Source organism: Chenopodium quinoa, unplaced genomic scaffold, assembly GCF_001683475.1.
Source record: "Chenopodium quinoa cultivar QQ74 unplaced genomic scaffold, ASM168347v1, whole genome shotgun sequence".
Classification (NCBI taxonomy): domain Eukaryota; kingdom Viridiplantae; phylum Streptophyta; class Magnoliopsida; order Caryophyllales; family Amaranthaceae; genus Chenopodium; species Chenopodium quinoa.
In genome coordinates this window covers 932,959-944,961 of record NW_018742649.1, presented here as the reverse complement: position 1 = coordinate 944,961, position 12,003 = coordinate 932,959, and the positions used below count along the sequence as shown (strand labels likewise).

The 12,003-nt window shown below is 37.6% G+C and overlaps 1 protein-coding gene across 1 annotated transcript; it reads left to right on the top strand.

The window, feature by feature from the left end:
* Positions 1-10,538: 10,538 nt before the first annotated feature.
* LOC110721957 (protein FAR1-RELATED SEQUENCE 2-like) lies at positions 10,539-11,114 on the top strand. The gene has a single exon (XM_021901193.1). The coding sequence runs from the start codon at positions 10,539-10,541 to the stop codon at positions 11,112-11,114; it is 576 nt and encodes a 191-aa protein (XP_021756885.1).
* The last annotated feature ends 889 nt before the right edge of the window (positions 11,115-12,003 follow it).

The window sequence follows — 12,003 nt, the reverse complement described above, 5'->3', positions numbered from 1 at the left end:
GAAGGTAACTTTGAGGCTCTGTATTTCTATGGCCCATTTGATCATTCGGCCTGACGACTCCATGATGGTCAGTGGCCGCTTGATAGGTTGGTTTGTATACACGACGACTGCATAGGCCAAAAAGTAGGGCTTCAATTTTTTAACAGTCATGTAGAGTGCAAGACCAAATTTCTCCACTAAGGGATACCTCAACTCGGCATTTTTCAGTACGTGACTGACAAAGTAGACCGGGAGCTGACAGTCGTCTCTTTCAGCAAGGAGAACAGCGCTTAACGCATGATCAGAGACGGCCAGGTACATGTAGAGTACTTCTTTGGGAAAAGGGCTGACCAGCCTCGGCAAGGAATGCAAGTGAACTTTCAATTTCTGGAAGGCCGCCTCAGCATCCGGCCCCCATTCAAACCTTGCCTTTTTCTTAATTGCCTGGAAAAAGTATAGGCATTTGTCGCCTGATCGGCTTAGAAATCTTCCCAAGGCCGCCAGACAACCTGTTAACTTCTGAACCTCTCGGATGGTACGAGGCGACTGCATGTCGATGACCGCCTGCACCTTCTCAGGGTTCGCCTTTATTCCTCTCTGATTGATAAGGAATCCGAGAAATTTCCCAGACTCAACTCCAAAGAAACATTTCCTGGGATTGAGCATGACATGGTGCCGCCTGAGTGTGGCGAAAGTTTCTCGGAGGTCCGACAGATGATATTTCTGAAGTTTAGACTTGACAATAATATCATCAATATATGCCTTGACATTTCTCCCAATCTGATCAAAGAACACAGTGTTTATCATTCGCTGGAAAGTGGCCGGGGCATTCTTAAGACCAAACGGCATGACCGTGTAACAGTATAACCCATGATCAGTGACGAAGGCCGTCTTCTCCTGATTTTTCTTCCATAAAGGAATTTGATGGAAACCAGAGTAGGCGTCCATAAAGCTCATCAAAGCATGGCCGGCTGTTGAGTCGACCAGGTTATCAATTTTAGCAGAGGGTAACTGTCTTTGGGGCACGCCTTGTTTAAGTCTGTGTAGTCTACACACATTCGCCAGGTGCCATTCGGCTTTTTAACAAGCACCACATTTGCAACCCAGTCTGGGAAGTAAAATTGCCGAATGAACCCTGCATCAAGTAATTTTTTAACTTCGGCGGCTGCCGCCTGACTTCTTTCTTCGCCATGGTTCCGCTTCTTCTGCCGTACCGGCTTCTTTTTCGGATCCACGGCCAGTTTATGTACCGCCAAATCAGGACTAATGCCTGGCATTTCATGGACTTCGAATGCAAAGATGTCCTTGTATTCTTTCAATAGTTTGTGAAAGTCGTCACCCAGGTCCCTTAGAGCAGTCGTCCCAACCTTGATTGCTCTGTCAGGACGCGAGTTATCTAAGATCAGGTCCGTATGCTCACCAGCCGGCTGAGGGCGGAATTCATCCGACCGCTCCTCTGCCAATGATTGCTATTTTCTGTCTTTTCTTGCGGCCCCTGTCTGGGATGCCTTTCTCTTCTTGTCGCCTGCTTCTTGAACAGGCGCACTCTCCTTGACATTGTCAAGGTCTATTTTTCCACCGCTCGACCCAGTGGCCATAACAGTGGGCTTGACATCCGAGAGATAGCACTCTCGGGCCATCCTTTGATCTCCCCTTAGGGACCCGACTGTTCCATTATCCCTCTCAAACTTGAGAAACATAAGAGATGGGATTATAACAGCCTTGGAATTATTCAGGGTTGGTCGTCCCAGAATCATGTTGTAGGCCGAGAGTTCTTCTACTACCAGGAACCGGACTACCATGTGTCGTCCTTCCCTTTTTTCGCCCAGGCGGATGGGTAAATCCACTCGTCCCACTGGGTGGACGACTTCTCCTCCAAACCCTACTAAAGGGTGGGATGCCGGATGTATGCAATCAGTCTGATATTTTAGTTTCGACAGACATTTGCTACTGATGAGATCTGAGGAGCTTCCGGTATCTATGAGGATTCGGCCAACTCTCTGGTTGACCACTTTACATTCAATAACGATAGGGTCGTCATGCGGCCCTCTTACCCCTCCTAGATCTTCTTCAGTGATGACAATCTCAGGAAATGAATATTTGGAGGGCCGTTCTTGGTGAACGGAATTTACATCTAACCGTCTGATATTGTCTTTGTTGCCCCTAATAGTGGGGCCGCCTCCTGAGAAGCCGCCTGCAATGGTGTAGACGACTGCATCATCTGTATCAGAGCTATCGTCCTGTTGATTCTTTTTGGCCGACTGCTTTTTCGAGGAAGTGTTCCCCGTAGATTTCTTGACATAAGTGTCAAGATCACCTTGCTCAGGCAGGCGGTCTAGATACCGCATGAGACTGATGCATTCATTGGTGTGATGACCAACATCTTCATGATAATCACAGAATTTTTCTTGGTTCCGGTTGTTTGCAGAACCCTTCATGGGGACCGGCTTCTCAATTGAGATCCGTCCCTTGATTTCCTTTAGGATAAATTGGCTATCCTTGTTAAACGCATACTTTGGGGAGTATGGTTTGAATTCTTTTTTCTTCTTCTGGGCCGGCTGTTTAGAGGAATCAGCCGCCCAGACCTCTTTTCTCTTCTCGTCTTTGTTTGACGACTGTTTCTGTCGTCCTTCTCTTTTGTCGGACCTTCTCCCGTCTGACTGTTTTACCGTACTACAAAGATCAGTCGCCTGTATATAGGCTTCCGCTTCAATCAAGGCCTCTTGAAGAGTCGCCACCCTCTTTCGGACCAAATCAAATTTGAAGGTCGACCCGTCTTTGAGACCTCTGAAAAAGTCAGTATAGGCTACTTCATCCGGTAACCCTTGAATCTGTATTCTCATCAGGTTAAACCGCCTGATGTAAGAACGAAGCCCCTCCTTCTCGCCCTGCTGAATTGTTCCTAAATCAAGGGTCTTCTTCGTCGCAGGGATGTTCATGGCGAATTTGGAGGTGAATAAGTAAGCAAGCGTCTTGAAGTTATTTACACAACCAGTCGGCAGGTTGCCGAACCATTGTTGTGCGATTCCTTTGAGAGTCGCTGGGAAACACTTGCACCAAGTGGGATCATCCAACCCTTGAAGGTACATCAGGTTGGTGAATGCCATCAGATGGTCTTCTGGGTTAGTAGTGCCGTCATAGGCGCCTACTAATACATTTTTCACTTTGGCCGGCTGAGCGGCTTCAGTAATTTCCTTGGAGAAGGCCGAAGGCTGTTCACCAAGTCTAAGCAACCGTAGCTGCCAGCCCATAGGTTGGACATTTTTTGTTGCATGTCCACCAAACGGAGGTGGCTGTAAAAAATACTGTTGTTGCGGTACAAACGGTAAGTTTGGTACCGCCTGGTCGGTATGAAAGCCGGACTGACGGGAGGTGCCGCCTGACTGACTCTCATGATACGAGTGAGTATGCCTCATCGAGGTATTTCGCAGACTGTCTTGGAAGTATGAAGTAGAGGCCGAATCTGACAATCAGTCACTCTTCTTCTGCTCTAGCAGTAGCCGAGCGTCTGTGTATGTTTTCCTCGACCCGTCCGCCTGAATATGACGAACAGGTTTCCTATTTCCTGGAGTAGGAAAACGGTATTTTGTGAAATCAAGGGCAGGTGGCTCCCACTTCCTAGATTTAGGATGAGGGGTCGCCTCTTGCCCTTGAACTGGCTTCCTCTTCCGTGAAGTGGAGGGTTTCTTAGCCGACTGCTCCTTGTCCAGAGCAGGCGGCTTCTTGTTGATCAACTCTTGAATTTCTCCCTTGAAGTCCCTCATGAAGGTCATGAGTTCGCTCCTTGTGATGGGAGCAGACCCATCAGTCGGCTGCTGCCGAACAGGTGGTGCGCCTGCTGGCTCGCTTCCAGTTTGAAGATGTTCTCGTTCCCTCCTTTCGGTATGACGGGTACGTCGGGCCCTTAGGGTCCCGTCTGAAGCTGTGTGAGCTTCAACTTCAAATTCATTCTCAGTATCGTGGTCCGACTGAACTAGAGGATCGTCCAGGGGACGTCTCTCTTCAGGAGCCGGTACAAACGTGGGTGCCATCTCAGAAGTACTCTCCCCACAGACGGCGCCAAAATGTTTTGGGGTTTTCTGATGTCCTGCGGGAGAGTTACAATTCCGAGACTGGAACTGGACGCATGTACCTGCAAAACAAACGGATGCTCCGGATGGTTGGAGATCCGCCTCCGACGGTCAAGTTAGTACTTGATTAAGGAGTAATTAATGCGGAAATTAAAGTAATTGGGTCTCTCTAGGTGAGAGTGTTTAATGTGTGTAATCTGCGTTGTTCGCGTCCCCTTCCTTAATGAGGATTAAGGGAGGTATTTATAACCTCGGGAAACGTGCCAAACTAGGTTTAGGTTAACCTTGGGCTGATTGGGCTTCCCTCGAAAGTTGGGCCTAGGTGACCGGCTTCTCCATTAGGCATGGAGTATGCCACGTGTCATGAAATAATAAGTCCAGGGTGGACGAATAAGCGTGTGCCACGTGGCAAGCCCTGAGATGTCCAACTGGGGGACACTTGGCAGGACCTGATTGGCCCACGTGGCGCATTCCGATTGGTGGGAGCAAAATCCCCTAATCACTTACGTCAATGATTTGCTAATTCTGAGCTCAACTCGGTTCCTTAAGATCTAAAATAACCCCTATAACCTTAACCGAATATTTTTTGACACGTAAACCGATGAAAAAGTTGTATCGGATTACAATTTACAACTTACAATTATAAGAACTTTTGGGCTGCAATTTGCAATTTTTTTTTCTAAATAGCTGCAATTTGCAAATTACTAACTTTAAATGATTGCATTTGCAAATTTTCCATAAATAAATGTATAAAAGTTATTGAACCAATTCTAATAAGAACTCACATGAAAATATTTTTTTCTTGTTTGTCAAATACAAAAGGATGTCAAAGTAATTTCTATATAAAATGTCAATTAAAAAAATATGTCAACTAAAATGAAACGGAAAAACTAAAATGAATAAAGTAATAAATTTGGGTATTTGTTATTACTTCAAATTTAAAAGGAAAAATTGTAAATTATAATCCCAACGTTGTTCCATTTTCTTTTTAATAATCCCAATTTTGAATTATTCTGGAATTTGGGGGATGTTTTCTTCAATTCTAGTGACCGGTTACCAATTGAATAGGTTATTTTTTTATTTTTTATGTAAAATGACAATTGTGCAAGTTAATTGATTAAACATTAAATGGAAAACCAAAAACAAATATTTAAAACACAAAAAACAAAATTTTAAAAAATCTCACCCAACCCCCACCCCTTAATAGTTGCCAAACAATCCGACCACCTTTACGCCAACCAACCATTACCGCACTCCGGGTGCCGCGCCAAATTCCCTTTCCCCCCGTTTAGTACTTCAATCTAGGGATGTGCACCGGTCCAAAACCGGACCGGACCGGGATCGAAATGGACCGGAACCCGGAATCAATTTTTTTTGGGGATCGGGACCGAACCGTAATCAATTAATCCGGGTTCCGGTCTAGACCTGTTTATTTCGGTCCGGTCCGGTTTTGGACCGGAATGGAACGGTTACATTTTTTTTTTTTTTTCATTTTAATATCTTAATATATACATACATTTTTAACGTCTTTTTTTGTTTGCGTACTTTCCTATTTTGCACCTAGAATTTAAAAATTACAAGTTTTGTAACTAAAATTTTTTAGAAATTTAAACATAAAATTTAAAATTTTCACCTAAAAAATTACAAAAATACACTTTTTGGTCCATTCCGATTTTTACCAGGACCGGAAACCCGGAATCCCCAATTTGTGAGGAGCGAAGAGGACCGGGCTAGTCTGGTCCAATTCTGGTTCGGTCCCGATCGGTTTTCCGGTCCAGGTCTATTTTTGCGCACCCCTACTTCAACCCAAGCACCCTAATCGTCGCTCTTCTTCCCAAGCCCAGCCCCTTTCTTTCTGGTTCTTCTCCGCCGTTGAAAGCCCCAACCTCCGCTTGTGAAACTCCCTTGAAACCCCTTCCTTAATCTCGAAAACACCCAAACGACCCTCCCTAACCCACGAAAACCTTTAGCCACTAGAGTTTCGGGGTGGGGGAAGGTTGTTTGTGGGTTTCAGGGTTGCAGAAGAGGTTTTCTTAGGGGGTTGCGATGGAGAATGGGAGAGGAAAGAGGTGACGGTGGTTCTGAGAGAAGAGGGAGGGTCAATCGCTGGGTTTTTTTGAGCAATGGCGGTCCAACGAGATTGGCTTGGTAGTGGAGTTCCGGTGGGGTAAGGGGGAGGGCTTATGTTTTGGGTTTTCCTTTTTTAATTTTTTAATACCTTTTTTTTTTACCAATTATAACTTAACCTGTGTCATGTGACCTATTATAACAAGTCATTGAATTTTGTTGACCGGTTTGAAATTCAAGAAAGTAAATAGTTTTTAAAGTTGGGATTATTCCGTAATGATCCAAAGTTGGGATTATTAAAAGAAATGAAACAACGTTGGGATTGTTATTTACACATCCTATACAAACCAAAAAGTATCTCCCTATTTAGCACCCGAAGACAAATTAAACGCATGTTATAGGCATTTTTGGAGTCCGTTTACCTTAGCACGTGTGAATATGCTTGGTAAAGCACTTAAAGTGCAAAAAATGTACCAGTTTGTCAATATGATAAACAAAATCTATTTATCAAATGAAAAAATTGTAAATAAATTCAAATTTTTATTGAATACGGGTCCTACTATTGTTGATATATTTACTAAAATATCATACTGACTAGACATTTATGTTGTTTTATTTACCATTTACTAATAAATAAATTTTGTTCATCAAATTGATTAATTAGGACTTCCTTCTTAAAGTGATGAAATTATCATCATGGGTCACCATCTTAGATTCTTAGTCATGTTCCATCATTTCTTGCATAAACTGACCATAGTGTGGGAAAATAAGATATTGATAAGACTTATGTCGAGAATTCTTCTCCATCATGTGCAACATAAGATACTAGTGTCCTTTGTTTTTAAAAAAAAATAAAAATAAAAAATAATATATATATATATATATAAAAAGGGGAGGGATCCCATGAGAATAGCTCTTTATATGAGAAATCTATCATATATGAGAATACATCACAACCATTAAATAGAACAAGATCCAACAGCTGAGATCACTCCAAAAGTAATGGCAAAAATGTAATTTTTGCTCAAATAAAAACCACTCAAAAACCTAAAACCCACGCATTCAACCTTGATCATGTTATCAGCTTCTCTCTCTCTCCAAAAGCTTCACTTTCTCTCTTCTCTTGTTCTTAGGTAAGTAATTCAATTCTTATGGTTCAATTCTTAAGATTCAATTCTTATTATTAAATTCTTTATATTCTTAAGCGATTTTTATGCGCTTTTTGTCAATTTTTGAAGTGATTTTTTGCTTTGATTTTTCTATTTTATGCGATTTTTTGCTTCAATTTTTTGCTGCGATTTTGTTTAATTATGTTCGATTTTCTATTATGTTTGCTTTATGTTTGATTATGTTAGATTTTTATCAAGCATTTGTTTGCTTTATGTTTGATTATGTGGAGTACTTTTTTCTTTGATGTGGTGTGTTTTTTATTTGGTTTGATGTGGAGTGCTAAATTTATTGATCTTAATTTCTTGGATTGAATTTGTGTATATTATCAGTGTTTTATTTGAAATTTATCTGAATTTTTGCAAGTTCATTATATTAGGTTGAAAATTATGGATGAACAAGCAAATAATGAAGCAGGTTATTTTTTTTATTAACTTGGATGTTTTTATGTACAACATATTCCGAAATCGTAGAACATGGTTGAAAATTTTAGAACATGTATGTATAAAATTAGAACATGCTGGTGGGAAAGCAAGGGAAATTAATAAATGAGAATGTAGATGAATAAAATTTGATAAATAATTTGGATCATTTCATAAATAATTTAGAACAAATGAGTAAAATTTTGGAACATGTTCTGATTTTTCTAATGGGATGTCTAAAATCATGTGTTCTAAATATTTAATCATGTGTTCTAAAATTTCAATCAAATGTTATGACTTTTTATTCACATGTTCTAAAATTTTCTTTTTATGTTATAAAGTTTTAGTCTAATGTTCCAAATTATGCTGTAAATAATTAAGTAAACTTCAGTCTTAAATCTATGCTCTAAATAATGTCTTATGTTTTGATTTAATCATGTGTTTTAAATATTAAATCATATGTTCTAACTAAAATTTTATTCATTTGTTCTAAAAATTTTATTAACTTGTTAAAATTACTTTTGTGCAGAAATAATTAACAACAACAAACAACATGATAATGTTTCTAATGCCAATGTAAGTATGCCAACTACTCATACAATAGTACCTATATTAACTCCTGGAGGAACAAAAGAATGGTTTCCTATGTGCCGCAATGAGTTAAAACCCGCAATAGGAATGAAATTTAATAGTGTTGATGAGGGTGTTGAATTTTATAAATCATATGCACTTGTTGCTGGTTTTAACACTAGGAAGTCTACCAGTAAAAGGCATTCAGAGAAAAAATTGGCATTCCAATATGTCTTATGCAACAAACAGGGTTCAAGGAGAAGAAAAAGCCTATTGTTAAGAGTATTCTATATGATAAAGAAGAACAAAGCAAGGAAGGAAAGATTTCAATACACAAGAAAAAGATTAGTCACTCGTGCTGGGTGCAAAGCTCTTATGGTTCTAAAACATTGTAAAGATGAAAAGTATATAGTGACACAGTTCCACGAAGGACATACTCATCCCCTTTACACACCAAGTTTTAATCTATTTCAAAAGGAAGGAAGAAAGATGAACATTTTGCACAAAAAATTGATGGTTGATAATTCTAAGGTAACTCTTTCATAAATTTTTACACTGGCGTTCTAAACTTTTACTCATATGTTCTAAAATATTATTCACATGTTCCAAAAGTTTCTTTATATGTTCTTAAACCTTTTTTTGCTTATAATAGGTTATTATTGGCCCTGTAAAAACTTTTCGAATGATGAAGGAAATAATTGGAGGTTATGATAATGTTGGAGCTTCCAAGCAAGATTTAAAAATTTTCACAGAGATTTAAAAGCATTCATTCAAGGGTCTGATGCTCAAATGTTTGTAGATAATTTCACAAAGAAAAAGTTGATGTGGAGTGCTTTTTTCTTTGATTTTGAAGTTGATAATGATTCTTCTCTCTCTAGAGCTCTTTGGGCGGACCCTATTTGTAAAAACAATTATGCTCTGTTCGGTGATATGATATCATTTGACACCACTTTCCAAACTAACAGGTGATTTATATAACTCATGTCTTATGTTCTGAATTTTGTTTTGAATGTTCTAAAAATTAATTCTAATGTTCTAAATTTTAAGTGTCATGTTTCAAATTATGTTCTATATTCTCATAAGATTTAACAACTCTTCATTTAAATGTTCTAAATAATGATTCTTATGTTCCGATTACAATTTAAGTAAACTTCAGTCTTGAAATTAAGCTGTAAATAATTAGTCTTCTGTTCAAATCACGTGTTCTAAAATTTTAATCATATGTTCTACATTTTTATTCACATGTTCTAAAATTTGTTTTTATGTTATAAAGTTTAAGTCTAATATTCCAAACTATGTGTTATAAACTCATAACCTTTATGCTCTAAATAATATACCCTTTATGTGTTATAAACTTTAGTCTTAAATCTATTCTCTAAATAATGTCTTTTATTCTAATTTAATCATGTGTTCTAAATATTTAATCACGTGTTCTAAATTTGTACTCATATGTTCTAAAGTTTTATTCACATGTTCTAAAAAGGTAATGCTATATTTTGTATGTAATGAAATTTGATCTTTATGTTCTAAACGGGTAAAACATGGTATTTACTCCATTTACAGGGGTTGATCATCACAAGAGTTGTATCACTTTTGCGGCTGGTTTCATAGCAAAGGAAGATATTGAATCATTTAAGTGGCTTTTCAAAACTTTTCTTAAGGCAATGGGAAATAATGAACCTAATTGTCTGATCACAGATCAAGATCGAGCTATGAAAATTGTTGTTAGTATAGTGTTTCAAAAATCTGAACATCGGTTCTGTATGTGGCATATAATGAAAAAGTTACAAGATAAAGTAGGGCGAGCAATCACAAAGGAGGAAACAGGATTCCTGAAAAAAAATATGTGCATGTATTTGGCATCTTGAAATTGAGCCGGCTGAGTTTGAAGAAAGGTGGAATAAGGTGATGGTTGAGTTTGAATTGGAAGGAAATAAGTGGTTATGTTATATGTACGAGATAAGGGATAAGTGGATTCCGACATATTTCAGAGATGTGTTCCTGGGAGGAATAATACGTACCACATCAAGATCAGAAAGTGAAAATAACTTTTTTTGCTCCTTTATAAATCCTCACGTGTCACTTGTTGAGTTTTACATGAGATATGAAGCTGGAATTGATGCCCAGAGACACGCTCAAGGTCAAAATGACAATGATTCAAAGCATAAATACCCAGAGTGCAAGCACCACTAGGGATAGAAAACTATGCCTCAACCATATACACTATTTCTGTTTTTTTTATGATTTCCAATATGAGGTAGAAATGACTTGTTTTTCTTGTGGGTGTGAAGAGTTTAAGAGAGAAAATGGATTAGAAATTGCAAAAGTAAGTGAAGGGGGTCGGAGAAGAACATTTGATGTTTTGTTTAATCCAACTAACCAAGAGACAACATGTTCTTGCAAGTTGTTTTATAGGCAAGGCATTCCATGCAGGCACATGGTTTGGGTTTGGAAAGCAAAACGGTTTGAAATTATTCCCGAGCAGTATATTCTAAACAGATGGACTACTATGGCAACAAAAAGACCAATATTTGACCTGGGAGGAAATCTGTTGGAACAATGTGCTAATATAATAGACAAGAAAAAGTTGTTGAATGAGTTGTGGTCAGAGATACATAATTGTGTTAGTTTGGCAGAGGGTGACGATGAAGATATAAAAGACCTTGTGATTAATTTTCGAGGATTGAGGCTGGATTTGGAAGCTAAGAGGATTGCAAGAAATAATGGTGAAAGGAATGCTACTAACAAAGAAAAAGACATAGAACTATTAATTGGAGCTAGTGTTCCAACTGAAATATCTATCAAACCTCCAAAAATTTCGAAGAACAAAGGCACATGAGTTCATTTGTCAAATTTTGAAACGACATCTGTAGAGACTTCAAATGTTGAAACAAGATCTGGAAGTGGGAAAAGACTAAAGGGAGACAAAGAAAAGGCAGTAGAACAAAATCAGAAAAAAAAGAGGTTATGCAAAGGTTGTGGGGAATTGAGTCACCACGATATTCGAAATTATCCAAAGAAAGTTAGATGATACTTAATAATTTGGGAACATTTTTTAGAATTTTTGTATTGAATTATACTTTTCTGTATTATAGAAATGATTGCAGTTTGGAACTTGTGAGTTTGATTTAGAAAATATGTATTAAAATTTAAAACATATGAATACAAATTTAGAATATATGAGTTATAATTAGTAATCATGTGTGTTATATGGTTCCGATAAGATTTCAAAATTTTAATTTAGATCATATGATTAAAATTTATCACTTAAATTCTTAGTTCTTAAATACATGAGTAGTATTTTGACATTAGTATTTAGAACATATGACTAAAAATGTAGAACATATGACTAAAAATTTAGAACATATGAATTATAATTAGTATTTAGAACATATGACTAAAAATTTAGAACATATGAGTCATAAATAGTATTTATAGCATATGACTAAAAATTTAGAACATATGAATTATAATTAGTATTTAGAACATATGACTAAAAATTTAGAGCATATGACTAAAACTTTAGAACATATAACTAAAAATTTAGAACATATGAATTATAATTAGTATTTAGGGCATATGACTAAAAATTTAGAACATATGAATTATAACTAGTATTTAGAACATATGACTAAAACTTTAAAACATATAACTAAAAATTTAGAACATATGAATTATAATTAGTATGAGTATTAATATATAATAAATTGTATTTTTATATTCTTGCA